This window comes from Saccoglossus kowalevskii, chromosome 6, assembly GCF_978046115.1.
Source record: "Saccoglossus kowalevskii chromosome 6, keSacKowa6.1, whole genome shotgun sequence".
NCBI classification, from domain to species: Eukaryota; Metazoa; Hemichordata; class Enteropneusta; family Harrimaniidae; genus Saccoglossus; species Saccoglossus kowalevskii.
Window position 1 is genome coordinate 30,000,333 of NC_140646.1, and position 17,006 is coordinate 30,017,338.

Genomic DNA, 17,006 nt, shown 5'->3' on the forward strand with positions numbered 1-17,006 from the left:
GCTCAATAGATGGATGCGATCAAAATTCGCCACTACGAATTAAAGAAGAGAACAACACTGTCACAGAATTACAGCACAGGGCTGACAACTGACTGAAATATCCTTTAACCCCTCAGCCGATTTACATTCGAATGATTCTGATTATCGTCACCAACAAACCGAATCACTAAGATGTCTATTGCATTTACATATAATGTCACACTGATAGCAAAAAGAATTTGAGGGAAAATATTGACATTGCATTCTCACCCGGTATGTATTATGAATAGCACCAGATATTGTGCACGTGTGTGAAGAGAATTATGAATATGCGTGGAAATTTGTTGAATCCTTTGAACTGCTTTCTAAATCATCCATATTACGCTCAACTTAATTATGTCACCACCGGGTCAAAGGTCATTGAGAAGGAAAAAAGCTTTCCACCCGAGACTACCGCGGCACTGTTCTGAAATGGTGTGTGATGTGTTTTGTGTCTTGAAGTGAAAACCGCAGTAAACATATAGACAAAATGTCCACGTGGTAGAGTAATAGTTCCCCGGAAAGAATATATCTAACCGCGACAAAAAGTCGATTCAATAATTTAAACACAATGCCCCTTTGTGCAAATTTTGACATGAGTTGAAAAGTGCACCTTTAATTTTTTGAAATGCTAGTCAACGTAGGTTAGTTTGGGTTCAAAGTCCAGCTGGGTGCGACCCGGGTGTGATCACAAACGTGTCATGTGGTGTAAACGTGATTATACACGCCTAGGTAATCTTTGGAGAAATAAAGAATCCCGCCAACGGGTTTTTACATGCACACATAATATTTAGGCATTGTTTATGATTTGTTTTCAAAAACACAAGCGCATTTTACGTTGACTTTTCGCTAAGATAATATTTGAAGCTCATACCAGTGTTTAGAAACAGCCAAGTAAACATGGTCTCCCCATTGGAGGCAATACAAACACCTGTTGCTTTTTACCATTATGGTTAAGAGCATACATTTGACTACGCGCACTTGCATTTCATCATTTAAATTGTATACTGTAAGGGTACTCTGTAATTCTGAGTGGGTTAGTCATGGCAGCTGAAAGCACTTGGTGATTAGATGCAACAGTGGCGGTTCCAGAGGGGGGACAGGGGGGACGCCCCCCCAAAAACGCATGAAGATTCATATCATCGGGATTACGCATAGCTTCTCTGCGATTTACGCTCCGTATATTTTTAGCGAAGCTTGGACCCCCCCCCCCCAATACATTTTGCTGGATCCGTCACTGAGATGCAATATACACATACCAACACGCAGTCTTTTGTTCACATGGAAATCCATCGCCGCTGGCCATCTAATTATGTATCCCATAGACGCCGTGAAATAACACAATAACTTGACAACAATTACGAGTACATGTAGTTACGTAATCGGCCTTACCAACAAAGTAAATGCTGGAGTGCAGAGTGAGGCATCAATAAATATCCAACGAGGTGGTTTAATGAAAATTCGTCGTTGAGGGAGAGAACAAAAACGTGTTTTCACGGAATTACCACACTGTGTTAATTACATTTGAATGGTTCCAAAAACTGTTTTAAAGTTTAACGAGAAAAACAAATAATTAATTCACAGTCGTTTTAAAAAAACGAAGCTGAACACCTCTTTTAAACATATACTTGAAACAGTACAGTTATACCAACCATTGTGGCAACCAACCATTAGTTAACAAACCAATCAAGTTACTAATTTCTGCGCATGACATTTTTACTAAAACTCGCGAGCCTTCACTAATACCAGCAGCAAAAAATAAATAATTTGAGATGAACTACTGACATCACATTCCGATCTCGTATATTATGGATAACACCGGAGAATGTGCACGTGACCAGATGCGTTTTTTTTTTCAGTTTTACACGGTATGTTCGTGAACAGAATTATGATATATGGAACGTTGTTGAATTCTTCGTAACGTTTTTCAAACCGTGCTTTATAATTACCATGTTATAGTGTAATGTATAAAGACAATACTTTTTATTACTAGCATCGGTTCTGTTCTATAAAATTATGTAATATGACCAAGGTCGGGATGACCTTGGGTGCTTAGTATATTGGTGTAACCATACTGTCAAACGACCCGAAACTGTTACTAGTCACGGTTGTGAACAAAGCGTAATGTTAAGGGAACTTTGAATCGTTTGGCTGGTATTGATAACACTTAAACGTAGAATTATCAGGTTCGAACCTAGGGAAAACACATTAGTTCATTACAGATAGTCCAGTTTTATTCATCTGCCTCTTACAAAATCTTACAAAGAAAAACGTAGCAAACAAAATGGCATCTATTCACACGATATAGCACTGGAACATATTTCCTTTATTCAATTACAGTGACATTTTGACAAAGTTGAACAAAAGCGGATCAACGTAGCGGTTCTATGTTATTGTCCGAATCGTTTGGGTTCAATGTTCGGGTGGGTACTACCATTGGCGTGGTCCGCAAACACGTCGTGTGGTGTAAACGTGATTCTACACGCCTAAGTAATTTTTGATGAAATTTTAAAATCACGCCAAAACGCGTTCACACTTTTACAGTACATGTATATTAGTTTTTTTTCAAAAGCACAAGCGCATTTTCTGTTGACTTTTTGCTAGGATAATATTTGAAGCTCATACCAACAGTGTTTTAAAACAGCCGAGTAAACACGTGGATGTAATGCAAACACCTGTTGCTTTTGAACCTATCTAGTGAAAGTAAAAATTGACTATCGTTTAGTTAAGGAGCCGTGGCATTAATAAAGTTGTACATCAGTCGCGGGTGTTGTTTCGGGAGGAAGGCATGCATTGCATGCTAAAGACCGGTTATTATTTCTACCGCGACGATCACCGAATAACAAAAATGACCAACGTGATATGCGCCTTGAAAATAATCCGGCGGGGAATGTTTCCCACAAAGAACGAATTGAATGTTCTCCCAGGGTCCAGAAAAAATGAGCTCGACTGTCTGCCATTCATCAGATTCACAATGGAAGACACTGGAAACTATCTACCTTGCGTACGCTGGCTAATACATATGTACGTTTAGTGTAATTTGTATTCATGTCATATACTCGACTAAATTTTGTTGTTCATCTTCACGATGAATAGAGAAGGTGCTACAATGCCGGGCACCAACTGTGTCAATGTAAACTCAAACACGAACTGTATGACCTTGTGTCATGTAAATGTGCAACAACAATAGTGGTTGAAAGAAAGTTAGACGTCTCAAACAAGATCGATTGTCAGAACCATATTATGTAAATTTGGAATATCGGTGGGCGTGTCACTTCACGATGCGGGAGAAGACATGAGACAGTACAAATAGTAGCCACTTGTAGGCCAATATTCGAACTGAGAACACCTCGTTAACTTCGTATCTGAACACGGACCGTCTGGTGAGTAATTTTCAGTTAGCTTATTTCAATATGTTAATGTATGTTAATGTATGGTTTGTAGATCTCCAGATGCTGGTATTTTTTTTAGTGTACACCACAGATTAGTTTTAATCATCATTTTGTTAACTGGCCTTATTTTTACGCAGTTTAATTGGGTTTTTACTAGAACTTTACTTTACTAGAACGAGTAAATACACATAATCTATGTGCCGAGGCGAAGGCGACTCTGCACTTTCATGCTCGGCTAGATTCGAAACACATTTGTACTTGAACTGGTATACAGCCCCGCACAAGACAACTTTGATAGGAATGGGCAGTCTGAACGCGATTTGAATAAAAGAACTCTGTCCCCGATGTTACTAGTAACGGATCTAGATATGGAGCTAAAACAACCGACAACAAACTTTAAGGGCGTGGATGACTCGACTGCGTGCCGCGAGGGTCAAACGACCGGTTGTATTGCGCTAAGTGTTAATTTGCCCCATTCTTTCCAGGAACCACAAAACATATGCTGGGAGTAATGAAACCGTATTTTCTCTATGCATTTCATATATAAATAAATACTTGATGTGAACACTAATATCTACCGGGGTCGAAACGACCACCCTGTTCAGGGCTGTTACGCCAAGAACCAGTGCCATGACGTTTTGTATTAACTGGGAAGAAAGAGAGCAAGACCGACACGTCTAGAAATCATAAACTCTGAATACGTGATATCGAAGTCATTGTACATTGTCAATTTCTCCACGGTCAGTAACCGTGATTTCACCCCAGAAAAAACAACAACCGGGCAGTTTAAATAAAACCTCATAGAGGTGTCTTTTCAAAGTCTGAAAACGAACAATCTCAACAAGTGCAGGCGTGCATGGCATTTTGACTTCGAATACCAGTAACTCAAATAGTGCTTTAACATTTAGACCCCTGGATGAAAGCAGCCATTGTATCCTAGTGTTTCCATCCAATATTGACCCATGCCAATAATGTAGTTAGTCTATATAATTTTCTTCCATTCATCCTGTACAATGACTCCACCGACAACACCAGATATACACTGACACATACATATCAACTCAGGCTAATTTTACGATCAACTTGTATTTCAGACTCACTTCGGCATTATGAACAGTTTAACTTTGATCACATTATGTGGCATTATTGCCTGTGCCTTCGCGGCAAGCGCCGAAGTCAGAAGAGACTTCGCTATTAAGAAAGCCATGTACGATGATATCTTAGTGCGTACCATTGACAGAATCATGAGTAAGTATGAGTTATTGGAAGAGGTTGCCATGCCAACCAATAATTACGTCGCATTGTGTCTCATTTCGGTTTTACTTTAGTCAAGCGTATAAGAATGATATTACTGCGATTTTTTCAGAACGTGGTACCTGCACCACTACAATCCAAGACGAAGAAGGAAATGACGTACAGGCTGCCTACAATCCATGCGGTACTGGCCAATATTGCTACAGCAACGATGACGAGAGTGACAAGTACGCATGTACTGATGACGCCAACGGTAAGTGAAGTGATTACGTCATGGATGGGGGATGGTGTACCAACAAATGTATTCGCTGAAAAAAGCTGTCGGCCTCATTAGTTATAAAAAAAAAAGTCAGACGCCGTCTACGGTGGGAATACATTAATATCCGAAATTTCCTCTAGATGTCACACGCTGCCAGAATCTCTCTCGAGATTATTTCAATGTTGTTTTGTTTTTCTAATTTTCAGATCCTTGCGGCGACGCCAACGCTTGCCCATCGGGTACATGCACAGCTAACGCCGACGGAACTGGCTTCACTTGTCAAGGTAGGCTTTCAAAATCATTTAATTAATTTTATAGTGTATAACGAGGGCGCTTCATAAACTTTTGCTCATTAACTATCAACTAATCGTCGATTTTTTTTGTTCTTATTTACAGCCGCAAAGTCCCTGAAATCTGAAAGAGGCATGAAATTGGAAGCATTATTGGACAAAATGAACTTGTAAAAAATGTTGTTGTTTTTTCTCCGTAAAGTAACACGCTAATGAATTCATGGTATTGATTTCTCGTCTAAAAAGTTGGACTGAATCCATTTTGAAACATGTCATATATTTTTTTAACATTTAAAATAAATGAATAATCTGTATGTTCTGTTTTCGTTCTTGTAATTGCCCCTGGAAAAAAAGGTTGGGGGTGCGTCGCCCCTCTAAAATCAAGCTAAAACTTTTTGTGTCAACAAAATTTGCCTCTCAAAATGTAGGAAGTAGCGTTTCAGAGGGTCTTAATTTGAAAATTGTTGAGGGGGACCGCCACATTGCGCTACCGTAAATTACAGAGAGACAACAATTTCAATTGACTCATTTCATGGCAATCGTAATTGATCGCAATGCTTACTGAATGTTCATGAAATATGCGATCTCCGTTCGCCCTGCGGTGTATGGCGCCATCTACGTCAAAGAAATATACTAGTAGTTATTACATGTACATGTATCTCACAAGAATTTGTTTCAATTTGGGGGGAGGGATTCGTTTTGTTTTGATGATTATTTTTTTCCTGAAACTTTCGTTGAATTTAACAACATAGTCACATACCACAGGTCGTTAATAATAACATTAAAGGGTGGTAGTCGTCGTGCCACGCATGTGCGAGGTATATGTATCTCATATAAACAAAGATGGCGACTTTGACTGTTGCGCAGATCAACGAGTACAAACTGAGACGTTACCAAGCTTTAATTAGGTATTTTATTAGGTGTTTAGATGGTATCGGTCGAACCTCTAACTTGTGATTTCCATTAGAAGAGCGCAATGGATTATGGGAAGTTCAATGTTTATCAACACAAATATCGCACATGCGCAGTGCGACGACTACCGCCCTTTAATAATACAGATTGGGAGATATAACAGCTCTGATATACCAACACGAACGTGTTCATGAGAAAGTCATGTTTAGTACTTAATCTTTATATGAAAAAAATGTCACTTGCACATTTAGATGATCTAATTGTATGAATAATAAGGACAAGCAATACAATAACAACAAACATCACTAATGAATACTACTACATATATATCACTGTCGGACATAAAAGTGAAAACACAGAAATCGGCCTACTAACACAATAATGACATTATGTACCGTACACATCAGTGAATTTCATTACGTTTCTTTTACAGAAATATTATCTTCTACATCTTTAAGATAGAATCACACTAATGCATGCAAATGAAAATATTCCATTGTGGTCACGGTTAACATATTTTTTGTGTTTGTTACAGCCTCGTATTCTGGAAAGATTGTCAAATTATGATGTTCCAGACACCGTCCCTCAAGTTGAGGGACGGTGTTCCAGACTACCTTTTTAAAACAATCAAACCAGTAATTGTATAAATATCGTTGTTAAAACATAAAGTGCAAACCCTCACTTCGATTCAATTGCGAGGTTGCGTACCGATAAAGCCGCTCGTAAATGAACGTTGTTTATATTGACCAGATAAGACAAAGCAGACTCAAACATCCTATATGAATCGGGTTTAGGACTTTTGTCTGCTCCAGTATCGTTTACCGTTTATCGATCTTTGTTTGAATTCATTTAGAAACTCAATTTATTTGGTTGTTCCATACATGTGTACACAATAGATGTTTTACATGTAATGCCCAACAATGTTTGTTTCCGTTCTCCTGAAAGGAAATTCGTAATATTTCATTTGCATAAAAACGAAAGAATTTCACAATGTCGAACACGGGAAGTCTCTATTGCAGTGCTGATATTTGTCATCCATACAGACAAGTGTGAAGATGTTCACAAATTATAGATACAAAAAAAATTGCAAAAACCGGCAATAAAGTTATTCCCATACAATTTTGAGGCGACAAAAAATCGTTATTTTGCCCTAAACTTTCTTGAAAGTCACTTTGAGGAATATTAAGTTATGGATTAGGTCTACTATCAAATCAGTAGTACACAATTTAAAAAAATTATTTAGATATCTGGGTTTTTTTAATAATTCAGAATAACAAAAAGTACCCCGGGCCATCCGTCGGACACCATATCCCTAGTATTGTTTTCATCCTATGTTACCAGTTTGACAATTTGAGTTATGGCAAACGTCTCCGCCAATTGTAACATTCTTAATATAACTCATAACCTTAAAAGTGGTTGGAGATAATAGTAGCACTAACAAAATGGCGGCTATTCATTTTTATCAAAGATTTTATCGATGAATAGGCCTTAACTTTTTTAGTCAGTGTCCTTGTTATCACGAACTATAGCTCCATGATGGTACATAATAAACAAATAAAATTGTCATGCAATTTATAAACAACTTTTTCAGAATTGATAAGCTGGTTTCTACAGTGAATTTCATGAAGGCATAGATCTTTTTTTTATGACAATTTGTAAAATATTCAAACATTCATCCTGAAAGATACACGCTATAGAAACCATTGGTAACGCTCATTACTCGGGAGTCTTTGCGGGTTCCCTTCAATTCCTTCAATGATTTACGCGAAATAAAACTTTTACGGGCGTAGTGCATCCGCCAAGGCATTGTGATTGGTCATGTTTTTTTCAACTGTCCTTTTAATTTAATGAAACGATTATAAATATTTTTATACCAAAAAATTACTGTAGCTTATTGTTATTCTATTTCTCTTTATTTTTTGTTATTTTACATCTATATTGCATTTTATTCAATATTAAAAGAGAATATAGAACGCAATAAATATTATTATTATTATGTATGCCATTATGGTTATAGCATAGACCCTCTATGGTTATAGTAGGGACATTTTTGCTGCTGTTTTATCACCAATATTACGCCCCCAACGTCTGAAACTTGTAATACTTGTGCGTTGACGACAGTCAAGAAGAGAGGTCTTGTACAACTACCTCCTCCGTTTTCTAACGACAGAGCATTTTGTTTCTTCTTTTTAGCTCCCGGATTTACAGAATCGTTACATGTCGTGGATTCAAGTAATTTTCGATGTTATAAGTCGGTTGTTATTTGGAGTGGGAGATCACATGACGAAAACAAACATGGCCGCTTCTGACGATGTGACCGGAGGAGATGCACCGACTTCGCCGGTTATTAACAGTGAAGACGACAGGTAAACACAATCCATGTCAATTGTTCAACTCAGTCAATGATTTGAAGTATCTACAAATGGCAATCGGCAGAAAATATCACGTTTTATTCCAAATGGCGTCATCATCATGGTTAGTATTGAGGTCATTTGAAATACGAGTTTAGTTGCCTAAAACCGATCCTCGGACTGGGCGGACGATCGTTTTGATCTGTGAATATATACTATTGTTCAATGAATTAATTTGTTTTCGTCAATACTGCAACTACAACTGCCACACCCGCAAATTAACGTTACTAATGACGTGCCAAAATCGTGATACTGAACAAGATGTACTGGCCATACTGCAGTGTGCATTGCAGGACGAACCCTTTCGAATCACGCGGTGAAGCCTTTGAATTGAAACTCCTGCACAATACCTTTGTGGGCTGTGGATTGAGAAAACAAAACGGACTTTCGTTTAGTCAGTTATTAGTAAACAAAAACAAAACAATGCATCATTTTAGTATGGTACTAATGACAGCTAAATCTTAAACCCTCCCAGGTGTCTACATGATACGCCCCTTACTGGCAGGTGATTTAACTGTAAAATGTATAATGACTCAGCCAAAACAATAAAGCATGGCCAATATATAGGTTTTAAAATAAAAAATAGGCTTACCATAGTAATTATTAACTGGGAAGCCTACATGCAAATACCCAGAATTTATTTATTTTGCAAAAAATTGTACTTCCGAGCAATATAGATTTATTGAGTTTAAAAAAGTTGGGGTCACCAGCCTAATTTTCGAGAAAATGATGATTGTATTTTAGTGGATAGTGGCCATTTTGGCAGTATTATAATGCTTTTACCATAGGTTCTAATGACACATATTATGCCTTGTTTTTGAATTACAAAATGTGCTTTACGAATTACTTCAATGAAAGCGAATAATTACGAATAATTACTACATATGTACATGTACTGCATATTGGTATTGACTGCAAAAATATGCAAATGAAGATAAATTAGTCCTTTCTAAAGTTGCCTTTTCTAGACATTTGAAGAACTACGGTACTCCAATTGCCTCAGGGCATTTTGACACGTCATTTATGTTCTTTGATGTTACGGTTATACATATTTATTTAGAATCAAAAATCAAATTAACAAGAAATAGTTACGTGAATGAGTCACATGTTCATGTAATAATGAGCCATCTTCATAGTACGCTGCCATATACCGGTAGTTAGTAAAAAAAACTGTCAAAACCAAAGTGATGTGCCTCTGTTAAAGCTTAATATGTGTTTCCACAAAATTGAATAAATTCAGTAAATTGACTAAAAAAAATAATCTTTATAGCTTTTTGAAAACCTGGATCTAAAACGAAACAAAATATTTGAAAATCATCCCGGAAATGACGCATATGACGCATATGAAATGATGTCTTGGTCGAGATAGAGGTGTCATTAATTCTTTGATATCAATGTTAAATTACTAGCCAATGACGTCGCTTGTATCAACCATCTTAATGAACATATGATATCAGGTGATAACCTCATAGTATTTATAGACAAATATTGACAGGTGATGCCAACCAGATCCATTTTGTAATGATTTTATAAGGGTTTGATCAAATCCACAGTGATATTATTTAAAAGGCAGTGGTCGTTCTGACTGCTTGGTTTTGAATTTTTGTGTAAATGAACAACATATTTTCCATTATCGCTGTTCTAGAATACTGTGGCTGAGATAAGTTTTTAGAACATGTGCTTTCAATATATCTGTCGTTTAGTTCGTGATGCTTTCTCTTTGTGTGGTTGATGAAAACCACACAATCTTGAAGAGTTTCATTTTTTTTATTTCCAGTTGGTGGTCATTCAGAAGTTGGCTTAAATGGTGCCCAACATCAGAATTTGATCTTTATAAAGCTGAGAAAAAAGTGCTCAAACGTAAGTCAAATTTGCAAAGTCATTAACTGTTTACCAGTACTATTGATTCATTTTGATGTACGGGGTGGGCGGTTTGTATATGTGTTCTCTCTGATCTTTATGCTGAATATAATTGCCCTGATCCTGAGTTGATCTCACTTTGTTATAGATGTGAAGACCAAGTTTGAAACCAAACACATCAACACAGTGGATGGGCAAAGGATATGGACTTTAATAGTTAACTCAGACAAGTCGTCGAAAGTACCGCTTGTCTTTGTGCATGGTTTTGGAGGTGGTATTGGACTATGGGTTCAAAATATTGACAAAATGTCAAGTAGCCGTCCCTTTTATGCTTTCGATTTACTGGGTTTTGGAAGGAGTTCCCGACCGTCTTTTCCGACGGACTCCTGGCAAGCTGAGGATCAATTTGTTGACTCCATTGAAAATTGGCGAAAAGCTATCAACCTGGATAGGTTTATTCTTGCTGGACACAGTCTAGGTGCTTTCTTAGCATGCTCATACAGTATTAAATACCCAGAGAGAGTGCGACATGTAGTGTGCATCGACCCGTGGGGGTTTCCTGAAAAACCACAAGAATCTGAGATGGAAAGACGAGTGCCTATGTGGGCAAGAGCTGTTGGATCATTACTGAAACCATTCAATCTGCTTGCTGGTCTCCGGGCTGCAGGACCCTTAGGTGAGTTTACTATGGGTTAGTTAATGTAAAACTTGTTATTTTTACCTTGCCCGTACCATCAAAGATGGAAGGGAAAGGTATATTAAGGGAAAGATTTCTGTCCGGCGTTGTCGTTGTCGTCGTTGTCGTCGTTAATAATTGTTATTGTGTGCTTAATAACTTTACTAATTCTATTCCAAACTTCATCAAACTTGGTCACCATATTCATCAGTATAAAGTCTTTCCTGAGTTTGAACAACAGATGTCCTGTATGAAAATATCATGCAAAAATTGAGAAAATCTGATAAAATATTTTTACTGTTTCTACTTGACTGATCACTGGTGATACACATCAAAGGTGATCTCAGTGGAAATATGCATTGTTGTATGTGTTCAATGAAGCAAATCATTTATCTTGTAATAATATCCTTGGTAATGTATCTCCCAAATCCCATGGGAATACTATACTGGGTTTCAAAACCAACTCATGGAGAGATTTTTTGCACAGTCCGATACACATTTGCAAACCTACTAATAAAATATTTACAGAAAACAAGATGTCAGAAACTCAATATAAGCCCTTCTATGAACTGGGTGCCAAACTTTGATCAAGATCTGAAGCTAATAGAAAATCTGTTTAGTTCAAAGTTATCAAATCAAAAACAATACATAAAAAATACATAAAAATCAAAACGTTGCATCCACATTTAAAGAAAAGAAAAGAAAAGAAAAGAAAATTGTACTAAAATATATGTATTCTGTATTTGACAAACAGTTTATTCGACAAATGAAAATTCACAGGAATTTGTTTCAGCTATTAGAACAGAATGATAGAGTTTTTATAATACTAATTTAAAACGCACTTCAAAAAGATTTAAGTGTTTGAAGATGTAGATTCTCAGGAGGCAACAGTACTGTTGACTTCTCTCTCCACTGGACACCAACTAACTATTTAAGTTGATTTGCATACAAAGCAGAGCTTGCAACATGATAGCTTTTCATAGAGGGTTTTTTTTTTTACTTTTCATATAATAAGTAGTCACACAATGAGGCAGTTCATATTTGTCTCATTGAATCATTAATTTTTGACAGACACCTGTACAAAATACTTGAACAAAAGCCAGCTAAGATTTTCTGTATCTTGCATGTTTTATGAATTTATTTACGTCTAAATGCAGCACTTTTTTCCGAGATGAAGCAATTGTTTTTATACTAAAATATATGAATAACTTTGAATAAAGCTGGAAATTATGTCCTTTAGAATAATTAAACAAATTAGGCACCAATGTTATTTACATCTATTAAGGACATTCGGTAGACTGATTCCCCACTGTTGGTTCAACCCCAAAACTTGTTTGTATTCAAAATTAATTATGACAATGCATATTTATATTGAAACGAACTATGATAAAGGGAATTATATTTGTATTTCTGTGTTCATTACATCATGATTCCTATGTATGTAGTTTAAGATCATCATTATATGTTCATTTTTCATTGTAATATTATAATAAAAATATTTTATTTTTTGTTATAAACTACATGTTATTTAGGTCCTAGGTTGGTGCGAAGATTTCGACCTGATTTCCAGAATAAATTTTCTATTTTCGAGGACGACACTATATACAATTACATTTATCACTGCAATGCCCAAACTCCGAGGTAAGTCACTTTTACATCACAAACAGGAAAGCTAGCAATTGACCTAATTTTACTGAAAACTTAGCATGACACTCCTGTATAACCTAATGCGATTTCTTATTGTGTTTCATACAGTGGTGAGATTGCATTTAAGCAAATGCAGATACCCTGGGGATGGGCCAAGAATCCTATGATTAAGAGGATTAGAGCGCTGCAGTCGGATATCCCGATGACGTTCATCTACGGATCCAGGTCCTATATGAATTCCTCAATGGGACAAAGTACAAAATACATCAGAAATAACTCTCAGGTTGATGTACATGTAAGTATTTTACTTTGTTAATGAGATGCACATTTAGTGTTGACAGACAGTAATAAAATGAATTGAATGATTATGTGAGAGTAATGATTTTTCGAATACAATGACAATTCAGGGTTTAGTTGTCTCAGAATTAGCTTAGGACCAGCGTCATTTTATGTTTCTAATTATTTGCTAAATTTTATGTGTACCGGTAAAACAGTAAATTTTACAGAAAACGTTTTGTCTGAAGTGGACCAGGACCAGCAAACTGCTGATGTCTAAGTCACTGAAATTACAACTTTAAAAAGACTCATTTGTTTTAGTTTAGTTTTCCTAACAACTGTTACAACCTTTTCATATCAGATATCCTAGAAAAGTGTATATTTCAACACAGATAGATTATTTTGGTCTTGCACCATTATATGGACATGTTATAACCCCATGCCAGTATAATTTGGCCACTTTTGCCATCAATAAGACAAAGACTGCATTCCGTACTTACAAACTGTTAGAAGATGGCCAGTCTGATTACAATAAGTTTCTATTCTATTTGTCTTCAATAACACAGTAGATTCATGCATATGTTTAACCGGTATATATATATATGAGTTTGATGTGCTTATTTTGAAGAGGCAAGGTAACTGTAATAGTGATTTCTACTATACTGTAGATGTAAATAATTTTCTTCTCTGAATCCAAGGGAATGAGGTTACTATGAACTGTACTTGTTTTCTCTTTATGTGTACATACCCAAGAACTTCTATTATGTGTTTAGTAGTCATCATCACTACATTATACTTCCCCATACTATTCGCCTGTGTTCATGAAAACCAATGTTCATATTTACCGATAATTGGTTTGAATTATTAATGAGTCAAATGTCAATCAATATGCCTATTCGTGTAAACAGTATTACCTGAGATGGCTTTCTAAATTTGAATGATGAACTGGTTGAGCAGGTGATTTTACCATAATATCTATGTCTGTGGATGGAAACTTTTGCCGCAGAGCTAAACGTTGTCAATCTGATCAAAAGTGAATTACAAAATATCTGTCAACACTTGATTAAATATCACATCAAGAAAAAGCAAAGCCAAACTTGTCATATTTCATATACATGTATGGTCACCTAATTCATAACATAACCTCTTGTGAGACTAATTCAGTATTCAATTTTATTTATTCAGATTGTCCAGGGTGCTGGCCACCACGTCTACGCAGAGAAACCAGATGAATTCCACTACATTATGCTAAAATTACTGAAAGATGTACAATAATTCCCAGCTCTGATATGGGGCCATGATGTGCGCATGGTATCAATGAACGCATATGTAGACGTCTTCCAAATTCAGGAATTTTTTAAATGCAAATGTCCTAAGAAACAGTACATGCATTACCATGTCATTATGAAATTCCTCATGGATTATCATTAATTGATAGATCAATTATTGATGTGTCACAAAATAATGACATTTGGTTATCTATATGATTGTCTGCAGTGATTGCTCGCAAGACGTTTCAACTTGTGACTTAGCAATGTCTGCTGTTCCTTTGTTTTTGGATCAGAACTATTACTGTAAAATACTTTATTTTAGACTTTTTGGGTGTTTTGTATGGAATTTATTTTCACTGATTTTTGTTGAGTTGAATGTAAAATAACAGAAAAATGGTATATTCGCTGGATTTTATTTTCACTGAATCATTTCTTCAGCGAAAATAGCAAAAATTAATTCCAAGCGAAAATTTTGTATTTTACAGTACTAGAAATTAATATTTACATCAAATTTACATTAGCAAATGTTTTGATTTTTGATTTGTTCGCTTTGATCTCATTGCAGCTGAATACAGAATTTGAAGATGTTTTTTTAGTGTCTTTGTAATGTATGTGGTCACTCAATTCCTGGTCTGCAAACCCCTGAATTTATTTCATCAACATTCGCATGCAAGTAAATAATCATATCACACTGGTAGAGATAGTCAAATCAGTTACGTCTAACTGTCCAAGACATGTGACGTGGGTATTATGTTTTAAACCAGATCCCCCTTAAAGCGTCACATGATGTCTGACATCGTATTGACTTACATATACATAACAGCAAAAACTGAGATTAATTATTGCAATGGAGATGATACTGAATATACTTGGTAATACGCTTAAACAAAATATTTTTTTTTGTGTTTTTTGGAAGAACCGTTTTTGCTCTATCACAAGCGCATTTGATATAGAAGCACATATAAACCAACAGCCACATTTGTCGTATACTGCATCATTAAAATATTACTTATTTTGACCATAGAAACACCTCTGTAATTTATGTAAGCATATGCATTACTAATAGAGCAAATATGGTAGCACGTCTTGTTCAACTTATTATTTCCTGATCAGAGGAAGTTCATTTGTATCTCAGACATGCCTGGACTGACTACGGTATATTCTAACTTTGTATATACATCATGTCATACATATCCATATTCATTTGTTTCAAAATCCAATTTACGATCTATTTAAATTGCTTAAAAATTGGTAGTTGTCATGCCACGAAATGCGATTTATAACGACGTACACAACACATGTAAAATACATTGCTGCATGGCATTTCGGTTTAACGAATGCACTTTCAGAGCTCTGACATTCCTTGACTGATAGCAACCAAACTTGTATTGAACATCACGTCAGATATAGTGATATGCGTTTGTTGCAACTTCTGATTCAAAATGACTTATTCATTTCAGTTTTGTTTATATTACACAACAGGGTCTGTGTATGTATCATGACTTTATACTTTTTAATAATTTAAATACAATTTTGCGAGTAAACTTGCACCATCTGTTTAACTAACTACTTTGTGTGTTTCTGACAAAGAAAAACTGTTCTGTATAATAAACAAACACGATGCATCCCAGTCGTTCTACTGATAAATACATTTCATGTAAAATCACAAATTATTTGTTGTGTCAATACTCAGTGCAATGTACGTGTTTTCATTGTGTTTTTTAGACAATTGTTTTTAATTTATTTTACATGTAATTGCAGCTGATAAAGGATTGAATAAAATACTTTTATCACAGTCCCTCTATCATGTAGATAGATAGTGGGACTGTGCTTTTATACAAATATTTCTGTTGTCTGTTTTTACTCAATCACTGGTGTGTGTTGTTTTGGATACATATTTTATTGCTTGACTTGTTTCTTCTTTATGTTTTAATTAATGAACTTTGAATGAGCTAATTATACCTATTACTAGTAGACTAAATTAAATTAAATCAGCTTTCTAATTATGCTAATTGTATTCCCATTTCAAATTTCATTTGTGAGTATGAAGGATTTAGAGAAACAAAATTAAAATTTCACATGGGGTAAAAAAATTGTCATATGTTAATGATAATATTTGCAAAAAAAACAAAAATTAAAAAAAAAAGAACAGAATCTAAGAATTGGGAAGGTCATCAAATGACATCAATATCCAGGAGGTGTTGCTTTCTAGATTTATGACAGATTCCCAAATATTGGTTTTACCGGGTATTGCTCTAGATGAATCTGAATTGATTATCATAGTTTATTTGATTGAAAATAAACAAAATAATATTACCGGCAACATGTACAACATAATTAAAGATATGTATAGCCATATCAAATACAAAGTAAAAACTAAAGAGGGCAAATCGGTAACCGTACACTTCACCTCTTCTACTGGATTAAAACAGGGATGCACCACTCTTTGTCAATGACCTGCCAAATATTTTGGAGCCAAAAACTTGTGACCCACCATTCCTAAATAGTTTGCAATGCTGTTTGGATAACCTATCAAAATACACAACAAAATGGCAACTAAATGTCAATACTGAACAATTCAAAATTATGATATATAATAAATCTAAAAAATTGCACCTTTTTCTTCGAAGGGAAGGAACTTGATGTTGTAAATATCTCAAGTCTCATTATTAGCTGGGCAGGTATGGGGAATCTGAAAAGAAAACGTCACAAAGCATTGTTTCCTCTGGAAGAACGAATT

General features: G+C 35.6%; 2 protein-coding genes across 2 annotated transcripts; both read left to right on the top strand.

Moving 5' to 3' along the window:
- Positions 1-3,306: 3,306 nt before the first annotated feature.
- Positions 3,307-5,527, top strand: LOC100372025 (uncharacterized). The gene is made up of 5 exons (XM_002736089.3): positions 3,307-3,401; positions 4,505-4,658; positions 4,777-4,917; positions 5,130-5,207; positions 5,320-5,527. Exons 2-5 carry the CDS (start codon positions 4,520-4,522, stop codon positions 5,385-5,387), a joined length of 426 nt encoding a protein of 141 aa, XP_002736135.1. The 5' UTR covers positions 3,307-3,401; positions 4,505-4,519; the 3' UTR covers positions 5,388-5,527.
- A 2,434-nt stretch (positions 5,528-7,961) lies between these two features.
- Positions 7,962-16,108, top strand: LOC100376675 (1-acylglycerol-3-phosphate O-acyltransferase ABHD5-like). Its single transcript, XM_002736117.3, has 6 exons — positions 7,962-8,491; positions 10,314-10,396; positions 10,545-11,072; positions 12,605-12,713; positions 12,828-13,014; positions 14,181-16,108. The coding sequence occupies exons 1-6, from the start codon at positions 8,343-8,345 to the stop codon at positions 14,268-14,270; spliced, it is 1,146 nt and encodes a 381-aa protein (XP_002736163.2). The 5' UTR covers positions 7,962-8,342; the 3' UTR covers positions 14,271-16,108.
- Positions 16,109-17,006: the final 898 nt, after the last annotated feature.

What these genes read in the sequence shown, in the direction of transcription:
- LOC100372025 (XM_002736089.3), top strand. Translation starts at nt 4,520, where the DNA reads ATGAACAGTTTAACTTTGATCACATTATGTGGCATTATTGCCTGTGCC. An exon ending in TACCATTGACAGAATCATGA is followed by an intron (nt 4,659 to 4,776) that starts GTAAGTATGAGT and finishes CGATTTTTTCAG; the next exon opens with AACGTGGTACCTGCACCACT. An exon ending in ATGTACTGATGACGCCAACG is followed by an intron (nt 4,918 to 5,129) that starts GTAAGTGAAGTG and finishes TCTAATTTTCAG; the next exon opens with ATCCTTGCGGCGACGCCAAC.
- LOC100376675 (XM_002736117.3), top strand. Translation starts at nt 8,343, where the DNA reads ATGTCGTGGATTCAAGTAATTTTCGATGTTATAAGTCGGTTGTTATTT. An exon ending in TGAGAAAAAAGTGCTCAAAC is followed by an intron (nt 10,397 to 10,544) that starts GTAAGTCAAATT and finishes ACTTTGTTATAG; the next exon opens with ATGTGAAGACCAAGTTTGAA. An exon ending in CCGGGCTGCAGGACCCTTAG is followed by an intron (nt 11,073 to 12,604) that starts GTGAGTTTACTA and finishes CATGTTATTTAG; the next exon opens with GTCCTAGGTTGGTGCGAAGA.